The sequence below is a fragment of the Schistocerca americana genome, chromosome 1, assembly GCF_021461395.2.
Source record: "Schistocerca americana isolate TAMUIC-IGC-003095 chromosome 1, iqSchAmer2.1, whole genome shotgun sequence".
Taxonomy (NCBI): domain Eukaryota; kingdom Metazoa; phylum Arthropoda; class Insecta; order Orthoptera; family Acrididae; genus Schistocerca; species Schistocerca americana.
In genome coordinates this window covers 1,235,614,320-1,235,637,484 of record NC_060119.1, presented here as the reverse complement: position 1 = coordinate 1,235,637,484, position 23,165 = coordinate 1,235,614,320, and the positions used below count along the sequence as shown (strand labels likewise).

Sequence of the window (23,165 nt, the reverse complement as noted above, 5' to 3'; positions counted from 1 at the left end):
CTACAACTGAACGAAAGACAATTTCGTGCCATACGCGTTTCGCCTTTATTCTCTGCAAGGCATCTTCAGTGGCCTGGAGTATGTACATATTTTTACTATTTAAGTTTCTATTTTGGGGCAATGTACCTGTGGGTTATGAACAGTTCTGGGGGCTGGTTTTTGATGTGATGTTTATAACGCATAGACCTAGGTACATTGCCTCAGAATGTAATCTAAATAGTAAAAATATGTACATACTCCAGGCCACTGAAGATGCCCTGCAGAGAATAAAGGCGAAACGTATTTGGCACGAAAATTGTGTTTCATTCAGTTGTAGTCAAACGGTCCAAAAAGTAAAAATTATCAGTATATCATAATGTTACATGCAACTGAGGAAAAGGACTACAAAATTTGAAGATGTTAATACACCTTATATTCTATTTACATGACACCAAGTGATTATTCCTCTTTTCTCGGATGAGGAAAGCATTGTGTGGCAGACATTTCCAGAGTGGCTACGAATTGTTCTCGGTGTGAAACGATTTCTGAAGAGCTTAATTGCAGACTTTTGGGAGGGTACTTCAAAAAGTAAGTCACACGTTTATTATGGCAGGCCAAACAACTTGCATTGACTGTTGCACTACACTTCAATGTGACACAGATGCGTGACATTATTTTTCAACATAGTCTCTGTAAAGAACTCTCACAACTTTCTGCCAATCGTTCATTTCCTCGACGGTAGAAATCCGCTACTTGGTTATGGAGCCATTCGAGAACCCTTTGTGAACATCACTATTGTTGGAAAATCTCTCTCCCCCAGATGTTCTTACATTTTGACTGAAAGACTGTCTGGACATTGTGACCGATGTCGACGATAATCCTCGACGATCAGCAATACTCACATCTGTGCGACCTTGGTCAAATTGTTGTCGCCATTTCACTGTTGTTGGAAGCGACACTGCATTTGGTCCATATACCGCTAGAGTTTCGCTTTTAATCTGTGTGCAGTTTAGACGTTTAGCCCACAGGAATGTCACTCTTCCGCTTGTTTCAGCTCTGGAGTCCATTTCCAGGTGCCGCGTCATTTTCACCGCCGCAATGTTGCGCACGTGTTATCTGTACCGCAGCAGAACTTACCTGCAGCACATCTGGAGCATGTACTCTCCTTGATAGCCTTTTTGCGCAATGGTCTTGGCTTGGGACCACATGTGTAAAATACTGTCTGAAGTCACTACGTAACAGGAAGATTTCCGTCGAGTCATCTGTCATTAGGAAGAATGTGTCGAATTGAAGAGTGTCACGGTCGCATCTTGATTTTTTCGAAGTGACTTAAAGGCTTATGACTACGCCTCATATTTATCAGAATTTATAACGGGAATTTGGAAATTTGTGGTAAGTACCTATGGAACTAAACTGCTGAGGTCATCGGTCCCTAGACTTACACACTACTTAGTCTAACTTAATCTAACTTACGCTAAGCACAACACAGACACCCATCCCCGAGGGACGATTTGAACCTCCGACGGACGAGTCACATAAATAAAACTGTTTTAGAAATCTTCGAAACGTTTCTTAAAAGTTCTCAATGGAGCTGTGAGTAAACCTGCTGGATAGGTACATCGTCTTTCGGGCAATAATTCTAGACCTTTTTGGACAGTTCTGAATTAAAATTGAATGTCATATGCCACTGTTAGCTGGGGAAATCCCAACTGGGTGGGGTGGGGGGTGGAGAGCGTTCAACTGCCTGGTCGGAAAGGGTGTTCCTCGTTCGCACACATAGGACGCTTTCCATGCAGGTATGGGGCAGTTGTTTCGTGTGTGTATGTTTGTGGAGAGTAGGTGAGTGTAATGGATACGTGTGTATTGTAGTGTTACGTTTGTGTTTTATGATGATGAGAGTAGGGAGAGGGTGACACCCGGTGCCAGCACATGGATTAATCCACTCGAATAGCACCAGTGGGGCCACCGAGTTGAACGTCATCATCTGGCGGATGGCTGGCCTTCAGCAATCCTACAAGCCCTCACTTCATGAGACACTGCGGAGAGCCTTGGAATTTAGTCCAGGATGTTGATCAGGTATTCTACGCCACCACCTCTCCTCCCCTTGCTCGCCAAATACAATTTCTTTCACCACGAGGGCTCGAACTGGCTTTTGTCCAAGTCGAGTACCACTCTGAATAGTTTAGATTAGATTCAGTTTTCGTTCCAAAGACCGAAAAAATGAGATGATTCTCGTGGGTGTGGAACATGTCAGAAAGTATGACATAAAAACATAAAACATTTGAATATAATAGTTACTACTCTGATCATTTTCAGGAGATTGTCGAAGTAGGTGAATACAATACGGTAAACTGGAAGAGCTAATATTTACAGAATTAACACGCTGTCAGAATGAAACATTGTTACGCACTATTAATAAATTTACCATACACAAAATACCTAATCTTGAATGTTGTGACCAAGAGCTGTCAAAACTGAAATCCAACAATTTTTACTTAAGCTGGCTTAACAGTCTCTGTTAAGATATTCATCTATAAGGTTGAAGGAGTTGCCTATCAAAAAGTCTTTCAAACTCTGTTTAAACCGTGCTTTATCTGAAACCCAATTTTTAATGGTTGCTGGCACTTTATTGAAAATGTGTGTTCCTGAATATTGGACCCCTTCTTGGACCAAAGTAAGTGATTTTAGGTCTTTATGTAGATTGTTCTTATTCCTAGTATTGATACTATGTGTTGAGCTATTGGTTGGAAATAGTGATGTATTACTTGCAACAAATTTCATTAAAAAATAAATATACTGAGAAGCAGTGGTTAGAATACAAAGTTCCTTGAACAGGTTTCTACGTGATGTTCTTGAATTTACACCACAAATGATTCTTATCACACGCTTTTGCACTTTAAAAACTTTTGCTCGGTTTGATGAGTTGCCCCAGAATATAATCCCAATGACATAACAGAATGAAAGTAAGCAAGGTATAAAAGTTTTTTAATACACAACTGGCCATTAAAATTGCTACACCACGAAGATGACGTGCTACAGACGCGAAATTTAACCGACAGGAAGAAGATGCTGTGATATGCAAATGATTAGCTTTTCAGAGCAACCACACAAGGTTGGCGCCGGTGGCGACACCTACAACGTGCTGACATGAGGAAAGTGTCCAACCGATTTCTCATACACAAACAGCAGTTGACAGGCGTTGCCTGGTGAAACGTTGTTGTGATTCCTCGCGTAAGAAGAAGAAATGCGTACCATCACGTTTCCGACTTTGATAAAGGTCGGATTGTAGCCTATCGCGATTGCGGTTTATCGTATCGCGACATTACTACTCGCGTTGGTCGGGATCCAATAAGTGTTAGCAGAATATGGAATCGGTGGGTTCACGAGGATAATACGGAACGCCGTGTTGGATCCAAATGGCCTCGTATCACTAGCAGTCGAGGTGAGAGGCATCTTATCCGCATGGCTGTAACGGAACGTGTAGTCACGTCTCGATCCCTGAGTCAACAGATGGGGACGTTTGCAAGACAACAACCATCAGCACGAACAGTTCGACGACGTTTGCAGCAACATGGACTGTCAGCTCGGAGACCCTGCTGCGGTTACCATTGACGCTGCATCACAGACAGCAGCGCCTGCGATGGTGTACTCAACGACGAACCTGGGTGCACGAATGGAAAAACGTCATTTTTTTCGGATGAATCAAGGTTCTGTTTACAGCATCATGATGGACGCATCCGTGTTTGGCGACATCGTGGTGAATGCACATTGGAAGCGTGCATTCGTCATCGCCATACTCGGGTATCACCCGGCGTGATGGAATCGGGTGCCATTGGTTACACGTCTCGGTCACCTCTCGTTCTCATTGACGGTTCTTTGAACAGTGGACGTTACATAATCAGATGTGTTACGACCCCTGGCTCTACCTTTCATCGAACCCTGAGAAAACCTACATTTCAGAAGGACAATGCACGATCGCATGTTGCAGGTCATTTACGGACCTTTCTAGATACAGAGAATGTTCGACTGCTGCCCTGGCCAGCACATTCTCCAGATTTCTCACCAATTGAAAACGTCTGATCAGTGGTGGCCGAGCAACTGGCTCGTCACAATACGCCAGTCACTACTCCTGATGAACTGTGGTATCGTGTTGAAGCTGTACGGGCAGCTGTACCTGTACACGCCATCCAAGCTCTGTTTGACTCAATGCCCAGGCGCATCAAGGCCGTTATTACGGCCAGAGGTGGTTGTTCTGGGTACTGATTTCTCAGGATCTATGCACCCAAATTGCGTGAAAATGTAATCAAAAAGGTTCAAATGGCTCCGAGCACTATCGGACTTAACTGCTATGGTCATCAGTCCCCTAGAACTTAGAACTACTTAAAGCTAACTAACCTAAGACATCACGCACAACCATGCCCGAGGCAGGATTCGAACCAGCGACCATAGCGGTCGCGCGGTTCCAGACTGTGGCGCCTAGAACTGCACGGCCACTCCGGCCGGCTAAAATGTAATCACATGTCACTTGCAGTATAATATATATGTCCAATGAATACCCGTTTATCATCTGCATTTCTTCTTGGTGTAGCAATTTTAATGGCCAATAGTGTATTTATATCTCCTACATTTGACACCATTCTCAGTGCAAATACAGACTCGTTTAGGAGCTTAAGCAATTCTGTGGTAGGCACTTCCCAACTGAATTTATTATCGGGTTGTAATCCCAGAAATTTAACACTGTCAACCTTTTCGAGCTGCATGTCTTCTTATGTAAACACATGCTAGAAGGAAATGTCTTACAGTTTCTGGACTGCATGTAGTGGGTCTTCTCAAAGTTTAATGACAGTGAGTTAGCTTTAAACCACTATTAACATCAGAGAAAATTTAATTAACAGCTATTTTTAAATCTGTTATCAAGTGTGAAGCGATGGCCTCTCAAGTTGCATCAACTTGAGAAAACCTTGCTTCTGAGGATTCTCCACTCTCCCTCCCCCCCCCCCCCCCCCCAAATCCGCCCCTGGTAGCTTAATGGTCAGCATGACGGGTTGTCAATGCTCTGGGCCCAGGTTCGATTCTTGGCTGGGTTGGGGAATTTTCTCCGCCCAGGGGCTGGGTGTTGTGCTGTCCTCGTCATCATCCCATCATCGTCATCGACTGCAGGTCGCCGAAGTGGCGTCAAATTGGAAGACCGGCACCCGGCGAACGGCCTGCCCGACGGGGAACCTACCCATACGATGGAACTCCCCCCCCCCCCCCCCCCCCCTCCAGTTAGGAAATACTAAGTACCATAGGCAGCAGTCACCTGACTGCTCACTTGCTTGTGTTACACAACTCTGTTGCTGATGATGATGATGTCCCGAGCTACGACTTGCACACTACAATCCCGTGCAGTCCAACCCTGTTACATAAGCTGAAAATCGTGTGGCCTGTCCAGGTGGTAGACGGTCCGACGCAGTTCAGCGCTGGTGGCGACTCACCTCCGAGCCGCAGCTCCGCGGACGCCTGCGCGCTGTCGTCGTCCCCCCTGGCGACGCACTGGTAGACGCCGCGGTGGGAGCGCGTCGCGGCGCCGACGTGCAGAACCAGCGGCGACAGGAGGCGCGCGCGGCCGGCGGCCAGCGGCTCCGCGTTGTGCAGCCACTCCACGCCGGCCACGGGGGAGCCCGACACCGAGCAGTTGAACGTCGCCGGCTCGCCGGAGTTCACCACCTGCCGGCACAGACAGGCACTGACTGCTTCGACAGACATAAGGCAGAACTTTACGAGGTGCGCACTCTCATGGAGGCAACTAGGTACCATGATTTCAGTCGCCCGTACTCTCCAGAACTTACCACCATGGGGAGTACATCGACTGCCCCATGAGAGTGTGTAACATATTTGGAGTTCCAGAATGAGATTTTCACTCTGCAGCGGAGTGTGCGCTGATATGAAACTTCATGGCAGATTAAAACTGTGTGCCGGACCGAGACTCGAACTCGGGACCTTTGCCTTTCGCGGGCAAGTGCTCTACCAACTGAGCTACCTAAGCACGACTCACGCCCTGTCCTCACAGCTTTACTTCCGCCAGTAAAGTTTAGAAGGTAGGAGAGGAGGTACCGGCGGATGTAAAGCTGTGAGGACGGGGCGTGAGTCGTGCCTGGGTAGCTCAGTTGGTAGAGCACTTGCCCGCGAAAGGCAAAGGTCCCGAGTTCGAGTCTCGGTCCGGCACACAGTTTTAATCTGCCAGAAAGTTTCATATTTGGCGTTGTTGCTAGCCGAACATTGGGAAACTCCTGATGGTTCAGCTAAATCCCTTTCGAAGATAGGAAAACTGCAGACACAACAACATTGCCTTATAAGGTACAGGCTGTGGAATGTGCCAGTGAGGCGAAGACACAGGCTAAAGGACAGAATGGGTTCTGAGTCATCCTGAGGGGAAAAGATAGTAACTTCAAATGTAAACTGATGTCTGTAAAAAAATGAGAAGCAAAAACATTTTAAATAAAAAAAATTGTAAATTTTATAACTAGCACAGTCTAATTCCCCTGTTAAAAGCTTCTTGGGTGAGATAATGACTAAGGTGACAAAAAAAACCGGAGAAGGTAAGATGAAAGCAATGGCGTTCGCGGAAGATGATCTGGGGAAACAGGAAGGAAGAGATCAGGAACGGCTAGAGGCATTAGAAGATCCTGTGAGACAGTATCGAATGAAATTTGATGTAAACAAATGAGAGATCCTGGTTACAACCAGAAAGAAAGCTAGAGCAACTAGTGGAATAAGGACTGAAGGTTAGCAGTTGAAGAAGGTGGAAAGTGTCAAGTACTTGGGAACGATCTATTGATACGTAATCGGCATGGTTTCAGAAAACATCGTTCTTGTGGAACGCAGCTAGCTCTTCATTCGCACGAAGTAATGGCCGCTATCGACAGGGGATCTCAAGTTGATTCCGTATTTCTAGATTTCCGGAAAGCTTTTGACACCGATCCTCACAAGCGGCTTCTAATGAAGCTGCGGGCCTATGGGGTATCGTCTCAGTTGTGCGACTGGATTCGTGATTTCCTGTCAGGAAGGTCGCAGTTCGTAGTAATAGACGGCAAATCATCGAGTAAAGTTGAAGTGATATCAGGTGTTCCCCAGGGAAGCGTCCTGGGACCTCTGCTGTTCCTGATCTATATAAATGACCTGGGTGACAATCTGAGCAGTTCTCTTAGGTTGTTCGCAGATGATGCTGTAATTTACCGTCTAGTAAGGTCATCCGAAGACCAGTATCAGTTGCAAAGCGCTTTAGAAAAGATTGCTGTATGGTGTGGCAGGTGGCAGTTGACGCTAAATAACGAAAAGTGTGAGGTGATCCACATGAGTTCCAAAAGAAATCCGTTGGAATTCGATTACTCGATAAATAGTACAATTCTCAAGGCTGTCAATTCAACTAAGTACCTGGGTGTTAAAATTACGAACAACTTCAGTTGGAAAGACCACATAGATAATATTGTGGGGAAGGCGAGCCAAAGGTTGCGTTTCATTGGCAGGACAGTTAGAAGATGCAACAAGTCCACTAAAGAGACAGCTTACACTAAACTCGTTCGTCCTCTGTTAGAATATTGCTGCGCGGTGTGGGATCCTTACCAGGTGGGATTGACGGAGGACATCGAAAGGGTGCAAAAAAGGCCAGCTCGTTTTGTATTATCACGTGGTAGAGGAGAGAGTGTGGCAGATATGATACGCGAATTGGAATGGAAGTCACTACAGCAAAGACGTTTTTCGTCGCGGCGAGATCTATTTACGAAATTTCAGTCACCAACTTTCTCTTCCGAATGCGAAAATGTTTTGCTGAGCCCAACCTACATAGGTAGGAATGATCATCAAAATAAAATAAGAGAAATCAGAGCTCGAACAGAAAGGTTTAGGTGTTCGTTTTTCCCGCGCGCTGTTCGGGAGTGGAATGGTAGAGAGATAGTATGATTGTGGTTCGACGAACCCTCTGCCAAGCACTTAAATGTGAATTGCAAAGTAGTCATGTAGATGTAGATGTAGAAGTGCTATAAAAGAAAATGTAAGAAATGAGAAAGAGATCGGTGAACGTGGCAGACAGGCAAAAGCATTTCTGCGAAGTGTTAGGGGCCTGGTTTGGAACGATGACGTCCTATAAAGAAGGAAAGAAGTAATATATAGAGGTTAACTACATCCTAATATTAATATATGCACCTGGAAAATAGGTAATGGAAAGAGACGTAAGCCGATTATAGGCGTGTTCCTCTGATGCAGGATAGGGGTAACAAAGAGAGATAGGATGAGGAATAAAACGGCAAGAGGACTAGTGAAAGAGGAACTCTCGCAGAGCACGATAGACACATCAAGGCTAAGATGGTATGCGCTCTGAAAGAGAATGGACATCAAGAGGATTACCAAAAAAACACATGAAATGGAGATGCGAAGGAGACGACCTAGAGGAAGACCACGAGATAGATGGATGAAAGGTGTGGAGGAGTGTGTTGAAAAAAGAGAAGAGGACTGGACCAGAGTGAACACTGAAAGATGTGCGAAAACAGGACTAGATGGTGAATCTTATGTTCCAAGCAGAGCCAGCCTGGGGCTGGAAACCAAGTTGACGATGAGGGCTAAAAGAGGACTTAAAATGAAATTAACTGGAAGTCTCGAGTATCACCACGAATAAATTAAGTTACATGTCTACAGTCCTGGTAACATTGCAAACCCTCGCGCCATAGTACTGCGTCACACCACTAGAGCAGACAAAGCACTAGGGAACATCCCTTGGATAACGTGGAGATGGGCTGCAACTCCTCTGGCGACGTGTTACGGTGCTGTGGTGGGGGGATTTCAATGTTTACAAGGACTGCAGACATTTAAGAGCAGAGAAACAAAAAATAATTACTCAACTCCTTTTTTGTAGGTCATAATTAAAAATTTACTCCTACCACTGGTAGGGGAGAACGTTGTACCTCGGTACACTTTTCAGACTTTTGCCTCTAGCAATTTCTGTAATAGAAGTTATATATTCTTATTACATTTGTAAATGATAACATTCACTTCTTGTATACTTCACTATGTTTCTGAAATTTCAGAAATTCCTTTGTAATACTTAGATTTTCCAGTTGTGAGAAAATGATCCAAGGTACAACACACTCATGTTTTTAGATTTTCCAGTTGTCAGAAAATGATCCAAGGTACAACATGGTCACGTACCTAGGAACAAACATTCGATTGAAACTTAGAAGCGGCGCAGTCGAGAAATCTTGTCAGTATTTAATCACGCGTCTGTTAAATTACTACTCTACTACATACCAATAACCAGTAAATTAAATCAAATTAAGCAGAAGAATGACTAAATACCAAATTACGGGTTAAATACATCCTGAAACAGAAACTACTGGAAACTAACATAAATTTCAATATCCAAGCCGTTTGACACAAGGTGTCCAAGTATTTTGATTTCTTTTGCTCCAAAGAGACACTTTCTTGGATTAAGTTTCAGTCCGCCTTGTTGGAGACACTTAAGAAAGGCCCTCAGTCTTTTTATGTGTTCATCAAATGTCTCTGAGAACACTATAATGTCATATAAATAACAAAGACACATCGTCCACTTCAGGTGACTTAGAAGATTATCCAACATCAGTTCAAAAGTTGCTGGTGCATTACACAAACCAAACGGCATGAAACTCATACAGGCCCTCAGGGGTAATGAATGCAGTTTTCTCGAGATCAGCCTCATCTACTTTGGTTTGCCAGTATCCCGAGTACATGAAACTTCCTGGCAGATTAAAACTGTGTGCCGGACCGAGATTCGAACTCGGGACCTTCGCCGTTCGCGGGCAAGTGCTCTACCAACTGAGCTGCCAAAGCACGACTCACGCCCCGTCCTCACAGCTTTACTTCTGCCAGTATCTCGTCTCCTACCTTCCAAACTTTACAGAAGCTCTCCTGCGAACCTTGCAGAACCAACACTCGTGAAAGAAAGGATATAGCGGAGACGTGGCTTAGCCACGGCGGAGGGGATGTTTCCAGAATGAGATTTTCACTCTGCAGCGGAGTGTGCGCTGATATGAAACTTCCTGGCAGATTAAAACTGTAGCCGGCCGTGGTGGCCAAGGGGTTAAAGGCGCTACAGTCTGGAACCGCGCGGCCGCTACGGTCGCAGGTTCGAATCCTGCCTCGGGCATGGATGTGTGTGATGTCCTTAGTTTAGTTAGGTTTAAGTAGTTCTAAGTTCTAGGGGACTGATGACCTTAGAAGTTAAGTCCCATAGTGCTCAGAGCCATTTGAATCAAGATTAAAACTGTGTGCTGGACCGAGACTCGAACTCGAGTAGGATGTTTCATATCAGCGCACACTCCGCTACAGAGTGAAAATCTCATTCTGGAAACATCCCCCAGGCTGTGGCTAAGCCATGTCTCCGCTATATCCTTTCTTTCAGGAGTGCTAGTTCTGCAAGGTTCGCAGGAGAGCTTCTGAAAAGTTGGGAAGGTAGGAGACGAGATACTGGCAGAAGTAAAGCTGTGAGGACGGGGCGTGAGTCTTGTGATGAGTCCCGGAAGTCCGACACTATACGGCCTACTCGTTATTTCACTATCCCTAACACACTTCCATAGGTGCTCACAACTGTAGTACGCCAACAGGCGACCAGATTCGCTGTTCCAGAGACAATATGCTCTTTGTGAAAACCGTCTATATCTGCGGATTTCCACATTTTCGGCGCGTATCTTCGCTGCGAGGACTGTCCATTGGTCTAGCTTCTGCTTACATTCTTTTCAAACTGTTTCACTTGCCCGCGACACCACAAGGAAGCATTCAGCCTCGCTGTGAACAATGGTCATAATGTTTCGACTCATCAATGTACATCCCTCCTTTACCAAACGAACTAAAAACTGTTGCATGGGATGAGCCGTGGCGAGCTGGCGCCAGTGTTATTTTGTTCATGTACCGTTGAGATCGATTATGGTTGAGCTAAGTTATCTTTGCTTTTCACGTGTCTTATCTGCCGGGTTGGCGGGCGAAGCGAGTTGGTTGTGAGCCTTCGACGGGTAACCCTCGAGCTCTTGTGACATTCGCGGGGAGACGCGTGTCAACGGCTGCCTAACGAGCGTGATGACCGTTACACGTTGTGGTGTGAAATCGGTCGGTCGTTTTGCCGACACGGGCAGCTTGGAGACAAAAGTTCTGTGACTTCGCTGGGAACAAAATTTGAAGTGAAGCGGTGAAGCTGTGCAACCCGCTCCCTCGTATTGTGTACCTGATATGGAGTAAGTCGTCGTAATTGTTTGTTCACCGACGCACTAGGGTTTTAACTTTATTATTATGGTGAGACTTTCATAGACGAACCTTAAGACGGTGTGGAGGAGTTTAGTTGGCCTAGTTAAATAGTGGCCGTTATTGAAAATTTTCTCAGAAGTTTTACTAGTGCTTTGTGTCTCTTGCAATCTAATGATTTTATGTTGCCTTTTTAAAGCCTGCACTCTATTAATACAGTTGCCCATGTGTAAGTGAGTCAAAGGTTCTGCCTAGTGTTTCTATGATTCAGAGTTATTGGAATGTCTTTGTGAATCGGGCAGACACTTTTGACTGTGCCAGCGCCTTGGTGGGGAGTGAAATGTCATCCGAGGTCTAGGCCTGGCAGTGTTTAAGAACCTGGCCACTACTGGGAGTTGTTGACATATCGTCTTCCAAAGTTTTAGTATTTATTTTCCTTTCCGTCAAGGCGGGTTAAGCTGGTAGATACATATACACTCCTGGAAATGGAAAAAAGAACACATTGACACCGGTGTGTCAGACCCACCATACTTGCTCCGGACACTGAGAGCGGGCTGTACAAGCAATGATCACACGCACGGCACAGCGGACACACCAGGAACCGCGGTGTTGGCCGTCGAATGGCGCTAGCTGCGCAGCATTTGTGCACCGCCGCCGTCAGTGTCAGCCAGTTTGCCGTGGCATACGGAGCTCCATCGCAGTCTTTAACACTGGTAGCATGCCGCGAGAGCGTGGACGTGAACCGTATGTGCAGTTGACGGACTTTGAGCGAGGGCGTATAGTGGGCATGCGGGAGGCCGGGTGGACGTACCGCCGAATTGCTCAACACGTGGGGCGTGAGGTCTCCACAGTACATCGATGTTGTCGCCAGTGGTCGGCGGAAGGTGCACGTGCCCGTCGACCTGGAACCGGACCGCAGCGACGCACGGATGCACGCCAAGACCGAAGGATCCTACGCAGTGCCGTAGGGGACCGCACCGCCACTTCCCAGCAAATTAGGGACACTGTTGCTCCTGGGGTATCGGCGAGGACCATTCGCAACCGTCTCCATGAAGCTGGGCTACGGTCCCGCACACCGTTAGGCCGTCTTCCGCTCACGCCCCAACATCGTGCAGCCCGCCTCCAGTGGTGTCGCGACAGGCGTGAATGGAGGGACGAATGGAGACGTGTCGTCTTCAGCGATGAGAGTCGCTTCTGCCTTGGTGCCAATGATGGTCGTATGCGTGTTTGGCGCCGTGCAGGTGAGCGCCACAATCAGGACTGCATACGACCGAGGCACACAGGGCCAACACCCGGCATCATGGTGAGGGGAGCGATCTCCTACACTGGCCGTACACCACTGGTGATCGTCGAGGGGACACTGAATAGTGCACGGTACATCCAAACCGTCATCCAACCCATCGTTCTACCATTCCTAGACCGGCAATGGAACTTGCTGTTCCAACAGGACAATGCACGTCCGCATGTATCCCGTGCCACCCAACGTGCTCTAGAAGGTGTAAGTCAACTACCCTGGCCAGCAAGATCTCCGGATCTGTCCCCCATTGAGCATGTTTGAGACTGGATGAAGCGTCGTCTCACGTGGTCTGCACGTCCAGCACTAACGCTGGTCCAACCGAGGCGCCAGGTGGAAATGGCATGGCAAGCCGTTCCACAGGACTACATCCAGCATCTCTACGATCGTCTCCATGGGAGAATAGCAGCCTGCATTGCTGCGAAAGGTGGATATACACTGTACTAGTGCCGACATTGTGCATGCTCTGTTGCCTGTGTGTATGTGCCTGTGGTTCTGTCAGTGTGATCATGTGATGTATCTGACCCCAGGAATGTGTCAATAAAGTTTCCCCTTCCTGGGACAATGAATTCACGGTGTTCTAATTTCAATTTCCAGGAGTGTATTTTAAGGGAAGTCCTATATGGGAGTTTGAAGTTGTCAAGTTAGTCAGTAACCCTATTTTCTTAATTTGGAATTGTTTGTTAGAGTACTGAGTACGTTGAGTTCTAACAGTAATTGTCAGTTTTTTTAAACGGGTAATGTCAATAAACTGTCTTAATTATAAATTGTGACTACCAACTACAATTCCCGCTTCCTCTTTTATGGCATTTAAGATATGGTGTGTAAGTGTGGTACGATTAAGGAAGCACGTATCACGGGAACTAACGTTTTCGAACGCCTATCCAAACATTTCTCTGACTAAAGTCACAAGAAATAACTTCGTACACTTACTCTGTACGTATGACTGCAAAAAATAGTATTTGCGCGACAGCTACAGACAATGAAAGACCGACACGGCACGCTGAATATTTGCTTTCATTAGTGAGGAACTGGACAGCTTGTGGAGACACTGCTACAGTTCATTGTGTGTATCTATCTCCAGGATTCGATTTACTGGCATGTCTCTACGAAAGAAAGTGGGGAATATACATTTTATCGTGCAACTGTATTTGTAACATTTCGTAAATTTGTCACTTCTTCTGCTAACAACGCAACGTGCTCTGAAGTTTGAATGTGTAACATCAACTCCATTTTGTTCTCATTTTTTTTCGCCATAGCGTTGCGGAAGGATACTATAAATAAGCAAAAAGGTTAGACGTGTGTCTGTGAAGAGCCCGTTTTTGTTTCGCGAGAGAAAAATGTAGTTCGTGCAGGCAGGCGCACATATCTGCTCTTCGGCAAAGTTATGTCGCCCGAGAGCTCCATGAATATGGATGAGCCTGACGCGGTTCTCTTCACCTCATCGTGCTGTCGTTTGCCAGTACTGCTGCCTTTGAGTCACAAATAATTACTTAGGACTTTAAAAATTGAAATTGCGATCTCTGACGGGAAGTGCCGTCGCTGCAATGTGAATTCATCTGGCCACTGCAGTACCCTGGAGCAGAGGTTTTCCCTCTTTAAACACTGTTGCAGGAAAGAGACTCCCGAGTTGAAAACCTTTTTTATGCTTTCACATATTTTTATCCTTCAGGTACCACGAGCAACGAACATTAGCTGAAGTTATCTGTGAGTTCATAGCTACAGTATTCAGTATTAACGAACAACGCCATGTTACTTGAAGCCTTCTTCTTTCTTTCAAGTTGGCTTTCGGAATGTGCCCTTGCATCCATCTCAACAGTTGAAAATACGGCGTGCGCCGACAGTTCAGAAAAATCGCAAGGGCCAAGCCGTATCCTGTTACGAAGTTACATATGCTTAGACTTCTGATGTGACACAGTGCAGGTGACTTCGTGCCAGTGAAGACGGTACGAAGACGACGACAACACAAAACCCATTTCCCGAGCTACCAGAAGGCATCACGCAGTGGAACCACAACGGATGGAGTCAAGAGGCGTTGTGTTTCTTCTGCTGTCTGGGTGCTCTCTGGTGTAAGTCCTTACAGGCAGTTGAATGTTAACGTACAAGACATAGTGGATATAGAGAATGTTCCTTCGAATACACTACTGGCCATTAAAACTGCTACACAATGAAGACGATGTCCTACAGACGCGAAATTTAACCGACAGGAACAAGATGCTGTGATATGCAAATGATTAGCTTTTCAGAGCATTCACACAAGGTTGGCGCCGGTGCCGACACCTACAACGTGCTGACATGAGGAAAGTTTCCAACCGATTTCTCATACAAAAACAGCAGTTGACCGGCGTCGCCTGGAGAAACGTTGTTGTGGTGCCTCGTGTAAGGAGGAGGAATGCGCACCATCACGTTTCCGACTCTGAGAAAAGGTCGGACTGTAGCCTATCGCGATTTCGGTTTATCGTATCGCGACATTGCTGCTCGCGTTGGTCGAGATCCAATGACTATTATCGGAATATGGAATCGGTAGGTTCAGGAGGGTAATACGGAACGCCGTGCTGGATCCCAACGGCCTCGTATCACTAGCAGTCGATATGACAGGCATCTTATCCGTATGACTAACGGATCGTGCAGCCACGTCTCGATCCCTGAGTCAACAGATGGGGACGTTTGCAAGAGAACAACCATCTGCACGAACAGTTCGACGACGTTTGCAGCAGCATGGACTATAAGCTCGGAGACCATGGCTGCGGTTACCCTTGACGCTGCATCACAAACAGGAGCGCCTGCGATGGTGTACTCAACGACGAACCTGGTTGCACGAATGGCAAAACGTCATTGTTTCGGATGAATCCAGGTTCTGTTAAAAGCATCATGATGGTCGCATCCGTGTTTGGCGACATCGCGGTGAACGCACATTGGAAGCGTGTATTCGTCATCGCCATACTTGCGTATCACCCGACGTGATGGTATTGGGTGCCATTGGTTACACGTCTCTGTCACCTCTTGTTTGCATTGACGGCGCTTTGAACAGTGGACGTTACATTTCAGATGTGTTACGACCCGTGGCTCTACCCTTCATTCGATCCCTGCGAAACCCTACATTTCAGCAGGATAATGCACGACCGCATGTTGCAGGTCCTGTACGGACCTTTCTGGATACAGAAAATGTTGGACTGCTGCCCTGGCCAGCACATTCTCCAGATCTCTCACCAATTGAAAATGTCTGGTCAATGGTGGCCGAGCAACTGGCTCGTCACAATATCATATTCAAGCTGCGTAGGCAGCTGTACCTGTACACGCCATCCAAGCTCTGTTTGACTCAATGCCCAGGCGTATGACGGCCATTATTACGGCCAGAGGTGGTTGTTCTGGGTACTGATTTCTCAGGATCTATGCACCCAAATTGCGTGAAAATGTAATCACATATCAGTCCTAGTATAATATATGTGTCCAATGAACACCCGTTTATCATCTGCATTTCTTCTTGGTGTAGCAATTTTAGTGGCCAGTAATGTAGTTGTCAGGTGCTTTTTTTCTGGTGTCTCGGCACATCAGATATTTGCAGTTTCGTTTTCCCAGTGTGTAGCTGGAGTCAGGCCAACCAAATAATTCTCATCACGTCCTTCATGCGACTCCCAGCTTCGACGTACTCGTCGATTTGTTTATCGTTACAAACAATATGATTTTAAATTTTATTTCCCGAAATCTGAACAGCTACTAAACACGGATTGTTCTTAAATGAAAATGCTCGACATACTATTAAGTTTATCGGTGTCTAATGCACTCATGTTTTTAGTCACCGATCTGCTCAATATTCCACGCGAAATTATTGTCTTTTCTCATTCATAAAATTACTTAAAATTGGTACTTTCTAAAAACAAAACACCAGAATAAATATGCCTTCACTTTAAAACACTTTTGAAACATGTACCACAACCAAAACCGACAAATTACAACTTCCTTCGGAGCTCATACTACATGCGACCGTACAATTGAAAGGCTGGCCTCCGACTCCCTAGACTGCTGTAAGCACACTCTGTCTCCAGGAGAAATGACGCGCGAAGAATACTCAGTTCTGATTGGTCAGTTTTCGTTAAGGCCATTAGAAAAACATTATTCTCCCGCGTTGGTCCGGGCTTTTCATGACTAACCAATCAACAGATATTACACTTTCGAACTGTACTTTTTCCCGAAATAAATATTTAACATTCTGATATTTGGTTTATACTCTACGTTATTAACTATTTTCATTTGCGTTCGAATTAGCTTTCATTTTACGATAACCTTACTTAACATATTATAATACAAAACTCCCCGTCGTCTGCATTCACACTGTCTTCAAAATTTCTCACGCTAATTCGTACAGCGTTCATCTGCAGAACAATAATCCACATATTCACTTTAGACAACATTCACGAATCATTCACACTACTAAAAATATATACAAAACATAAATAAACAGAAGTCCGCAGCTCGTGGTCGTGCGGTAGCGTTCTCGCTTCCCACGCCCGGGTTCCCGGGTTCGATTCCCGGCGGGGTCAGGGATTTTCTCTGCCTCGTGATGACTGGGTGTTGTGTGATGTCTTTATGCTAGTTAGGTTTAAGTAGTTCTAGGAGACTGATGACCATAGATGTTAAGGCCCATAGTGCTCAGAGCCATTTGAACCATTTTTTTTAAAATAAACAAAAAAGCCTTCAAGGAATAAACAGAACAATTCACAAAAACATTCTCTTGTCCTGTTTCTCGAATATCTCTGTGCACTATTGTTCTCTAGCAGATGAAGATTAGAACTACGTACTCTACTGCACCCGTTTCAGACCATCTGTCACTGTGCACGCATGAGTCATTCTCACGATACCCAGGCTCTATGCAGGGGCGATATAAGGCTCCACGCCCCAAGGTGACGAGCAGTATTTTCTTGGGTTGGCTCCATATTGCAGAAGCATCAGGGAAAATTCGCCTGACGACTCTTATAAGCGAACGTGAAGGTTTTAAAGCATCTAAACGGTTTTCTTTGATAAATGATAATCCTCAGAGTGACACATAATTTTGTTGTATGTTTAATCTCTTTTAATTCTAAAATGAAGCAATTTTCTTTTTAAGTGGAAAGGTCTACAGTTTTAACGAATGCTCTTTTGAAGACTGGTTAATGTAGCCATTCATATTCATTGCAAAACATCCAAACAAAATTGCTAAAATTGAAAGGCAAGCCGACTGTAATCGGCTGTTGCGGTGTGCTGCGGGAGGGGGCGCGTGGGGTTGGGGACACGGGAGGGGGGGGGGGGGGGGGGAGGCGCTGCTCACCTGCCAGCCTTCATCGTTGTATCAAACCCTGATACTGCTTATCCGTTTCCAGGATGGCTGTTCCCTGAAACATTCGCTCATACACAAATTTCAAATAGCTTGCGTAAGTTCCTTCTCAAGTACTCGATGCTAGCCTATAGTTCAATCTGAAACAATCGTAACTGCTTCCGTACCTGTGTCATATAAATTAACTACCCTTTATTTCAGTGCTGCAGGCCTATCTTTTTGCTGCATATAATGACTGAGCCTAACATGTTATCGCAGCTTGACCACGTTCACGCCGCAACAGTCGGTTCCGGTCGCCTTGCCTTTCAATTATAACACATTTCTCGGATACTTCCGTGAAAAATTTCAACACATTAACGAAAGCTAAGTCACTGCGCTCCCGTTTTCAAGACCTACAGAATGTTTTTAAAGAAGTATATCGTTCTTTTCTGTAACCCCTCGTCACCAGTTTTGTAAAGGCCTCGTCGCTACTGCTGTGGAGGCCGAGTTGCCACTGTTGGTACGGTAGGAGGAGTCTGTGAGTTGGGGAAACGGCGTCTGATGGAGTACACCGTTAAGACAAGTTCTCCCTGCCACTGTTACACAGCTATGCCCCGGGGTCAGGTAACAGGATAGGAGAACGAAAGGTCCACAACACTCCAACAAATTATTAACAAAGACACACAAATGAGTTAAAACGTTTACTTATCTTTGTGACTATTTGAATAATGAAGTCTGCAACACGTCTACATCTACGTGGATACTCTGCAAATCACATTCAAGTGCCTGGTAGAGGGTTCATCGAACCAGCTTCGCAATTCTTTGTTATTCCAATGTCGTATAGCGCGCGGAAAGAATGAACACCTATCCAGCCCAAATCCTGTATCACTTCTGTGACACTCACTCCCATGTTTGGCGATAACGCAAAACGTGCTGCCTTTGTTTGAACTTTTTCTATGTACTCCGTCAGTCCTATCTGGGTTAAGGATCCCACACCGCGCAGCAGTATTCTAAAAGAGGACGGACAAGCGTAGTGTAGGCAGTCTCCTTAGTAAAAAATGGTTCAAATGGCTCTGAGTACCATGGGACTCAACATCTGTGGTCATCAGTCCTCTAGAACTTACAACTACTTAAACCTAACTAACCTAAGGACATCACGCACATCCCTGCCCGAGGCAGGATTCGAACCTGCGACCGTAGCGGTCACGCGGTTCCAGACTGAAGCGCTTAGAACCGCACGGCCACACCGGCCGGCCAGTCTCCTTAGTAGATCTGCTACATTTTCTAAGTGTCCTGCCAATAAAACGCAGTCTTTGGTTAGCCTTCCCACAACATTTTCTAGATGTTCCTTCCAATTTCAGTTGTTCGTAACTGTAATATCTAGGTATTTAGTCGAACTTACGGCTTTTAGATTAGACTGATTTATCGTGTAACCGAAGTTTAACGAGTTCCTTTTAGCACTCATGTGGATGACCTCACAAGTTTCGTTATTTAGGTTCAACTGCCACTTTTCGCATCATTCTGATATCTTTTCTAAATCGTTTTGCCGTTTGTTTTGACCTTCTGATGACTTTATTAGTCGATAAACGACAGCGTCATCTGCAAACAACCGTAGACGGCTGCTCAGATTGTCTCCAAAATCGTTTATATACATCAGGAACAGCAAAGGGCCTATAACACTACCTTGGGGAATGCCAGAAATCACTTCTGGTTTACTCGATGACTTTCCGTCAATTACTACGAACTGTGACCTCTCTGACAGGAAATCACAAATCCAGTCACATAACTGAGACGATATTCCATAAGCACACAATTTCACTACGAGTGTCAAAAGCCTTCCGGAAATTCAGAAATACGGAATCGATCTGAAAACCCTTGTCAATAGCACTCAACACTTCATGTGAATAAACAGCTAGTTGTGTTTCACAGGAAAGATGTTGTCTAAACCCATGTTGACTGTGTGTCAATAGAGAGTTTTCTTCGAGGTAATTCATAATGTTCCAACACAATATATGTTCTAAAATCCTGCTGCATATCGATGTTAACGAAATGGGCCTGTAATTTAGTGGATTATTCCCACTATCTTTCTTGAGTGTTGGTGTGACCTGTGCAATATTACACTGCATGTAATTAAACACTGAAAAGGCCTCAATGGCTAAGTGGAAATAATCACAGGTAGACTTCACAATACATAGCAAATGAAATTTACAACTGTCTGTTCACATCTAAGAGTTCACTAAACGACGTTCCCTGTCTAAGTCAGCCCTAGTCGGATCTATAATCAAGTGGGCGAGAGCTGCTCTTGTATCTTCCGAGAAGGCTTCTGTTCGTTTTCGTCCGTTCGTTGGCGGAGGCGAAGTCGATATCTTCATCCTCAGCGCCGCCAGTGGCGCTGCTGGAAATCGCGCAAGTGGCGAGTCTCTATGGCACTGGGGCCAGCTCACATCTTTGCGCCTGTGATGCTTTTGCCCTGGCTGTGTCTTGTTCGGACGACACAGCAGTTGTGCCCTTTTTTTAACACTGTCGTTTCAATATTTCACTTGATTCACAGCTTAAGAGTACTAATTATGCAACAAAATTACGAGACCCTCTGCATTATATCATTTCTGAAAAACCTCGTTTAAATATCTTGTCCCGTCGACGAAATGAAAGGCGCGTTACGTCTTATGCCACTTACTCTGTATAATTCGCTTACTGTCCCCCGCCCTTTCTGCTGTGTTGCATCCACTTATTAGGCAGGATTCAGGTCAGACAAGCCACTACACCAATTTTCCAGCCACTGAAGAAGATGAAGGAGATGCTGCATCCAGAAAAAGATAGTCTGTCTCATCATCAGCGTCATTTAACTCTAGGGTGAAGATTCGTTCCGGAAACAATCGCTCAGGCTGAAACGAAGCCATTTCTCCGCAATATCCATTCCCTCAATGATGCTAGTCCTGAAACGTGTGCAGAATAGCTTATGTGGAGTTCGGAAGTTAGAGGAGAGGTAGGAAGGTAGAGTGGAGCTGAGATGGTGGGTCTTGAATCGCACTTGGATAGCTCAATTGGTAAGGGCAGTGCCCGCAAGAGGCAAGAAGTCGAGTTCGGGTCGTGGTCCGGCACACACTTTTAATCGGCCAGGAGGTTTCTTAACATTCCTTGCGAATGTAGCAGCTGTTGATTTGGTTAACCCACACGTACGATGTCAGACTGTGTCTAGAAGGCTGATGCTACATTCAATAAGTAGATTTGTACATATCTACTTTCGGTTATATACTGTGCAAGCCACCATATGGTTCGTGGACACTACCACTCACTCATTTCTCTGTTCAACTCTCAAATAGAGCGAGGAAAAATCTGCCGGCTGTGTATCTTCATGTGACCCCTAATTTCTTTTGTCTTATCTTGGCGGTTTAGTGTCGTTCTGCAGTGAGCTTCACGCGCCGGTTCTCTTAAATTTTCTAAATAGCGTTCTGCGATAGGAACGTCGTCATCCTTCCAGGGATTCCCATTTTAGTTAACGAGGCATCGATGTAACAATCGAATCTACGGCTAACAAATCTAACAGCGCGCTTCTCAATTGCTTCGATGTCTTCCTTTACTCTGACGTGGTTGGGATCCCATATGGTGGGGATCTCAAACAGTCCTGTAGTTCTCGAAGTCGACTACTCACGCTCTACATCTACATCTACATCTACATCCATCCGCAAGCCACCTGACTGTGTGTGGCGGAGGGTACCTTGAGTACCTCTATCGGTTCTCCCTTCTATTCCAGTCTCGTATTGTTCGTGGAAAGAAGGATTGTCGGTATGCCTCTGTGTGGGCTCTAATCTCTCTGATTTTATCCTCATGGTCTCCTCGCGATAGATACTTAGGAGGGAGCAATATACTGCTTGACTCCTCGGTGAAGGTATGTTCTCGAAACTTCAACAAAAGCCCGTACCGAGCTACTGAGCGTCTCTCCTGCAGAGTCTTCCACTGGAGTTTATCTATCATCTCCGTAACGCTTTCGAAATTACTAAATGATCCTGTAACGAAGCGCGCTGCTCTCCGTTGGATCTTCTCTATCTCTTCTATCAACCCTATCTGGTACGGATCCCACACTGCTGAGCAGTATTCAAGCAGTGGGCGAACAAGTGTACTGTAACCTACTTCGTTTTCAGATTGCATTTCCTTAGGATTCTTCCAATGAATCTCAGTCTGGCATCTGCTTTACCGACGATCAACTTTATATGATCATTCCATTTTACATCACTCCTAATGAGTACTCCCAGATAATTTATGGAATTGACTGCTTCCAGTTGCTGACCTGCTATATTGTAGCTAAATGACAAGGGATTTATCTTTCTATGTATTCGCAGCACATTACACTTGTCTACATTGAGATTCAATTACCATTAGCTGCACCATGCGTCAATTCGCTGCAGATCCTTCTGCATTTCAGTACAATTTTCCATTGTTACAACCTCTCGATATACCACAGCATCATCCGCAAAAAGCCTCAGTGAACTTCCGATGTCATCCACAAGGTCGTTTGTGTATATTGTGAATAGCAACGGTCCTACAACACTCCCTTGCGGCACACCTGAAATCACTCTTACTTCGGAAGACATCTCTCCATTGAGAATGACACGCTGCGCTCTGTTATCTAGGAACTCTTCAATCCAATCACACAATTGGTTTGATAGTCCATATGCTCTTACTTTGTTCATTAAACGACTGTGGGGAACTGTATCGAACGCCTTGCGGAAGTCAAGAAACACGGCATCTACCTGGGAACCCGTCTCTATGGCCCTCTGAGTCTCGAGGACGAATAGCGCGAGCTGGGTTTCACACGATCGTCTTTTTCGAAACCCATGCTGATTACTACAGAGTAGATTTCTAGTCTCCAGAAAAGTCATTACTCGAACATAATCGAACAACTGATCGACGTTAGAGATACAGGTCTATAGTTCTGCGCATCTGTTCGACGTCCCTTCTTGAAAACCGGGATGACCTGTGCTGTTTTCCAATTCTTTGGAACGCTACGCTCTTCTAGAGGCCTACGGTACACCGCTGCAAGAAGGGGGGTAAGTTCCTTCGCGTACTCTGTGTAAAATCGAACTGGTATCCCATCAGGTCCAGCGGCCTTTCCTCTCTTGAGCGATTTTAATTGTTTCTCTATCCCTCTGTCGTCTATTTCGATATCTAACATTTTGTCATCTTTGCGATAATCTAGAGAAGGAACTACAGTGGAGTCTTCCTCTGTGAAACAGCTTTTGAAAAAGACATTTAGTATTTCGGCCTTTAGACTGTCATCCTCTGTTCCAGTACCATTTTGGTCACAGAGTGTCTGGACATTTTGTTTTGATCCACCTACCGCTTTGACAAAAGACCAAA

General features: G+C 45.5%; 1 protein-coding gene and 1 non-coding gene across 2 annotated transcripts in view; one reads left to right on the top strand and one right to left on the bottom strand.

Annotated features, from left to right (window-relative positions):
* The window catches only part of LOC124598405 (Down syndrome cell adhesion molecule-like protein Dscam2), a 701,156-nt gene that overhangs the window by 318,641 nt on the left and 359,350 nt on the right, over positions 1-23,165 (bottom strand). The window contains exon 8 of the mRNA XM_047135998.1: positions 5,457-5,688. Within this exon, the coding sequence (XP_046991954.1) occupies positions 5,457-5,688 (232 nt within the window). The remainder of the gene's footprint in view (positions 1-5,456; positions 5,689-23,165) is intronic.
* Positions 6,114-6,188, top strand: Trnas-cga. The gene has a single exon. It is a non-coding gene; the product is annotated as a tRNA-Ser (tRNA).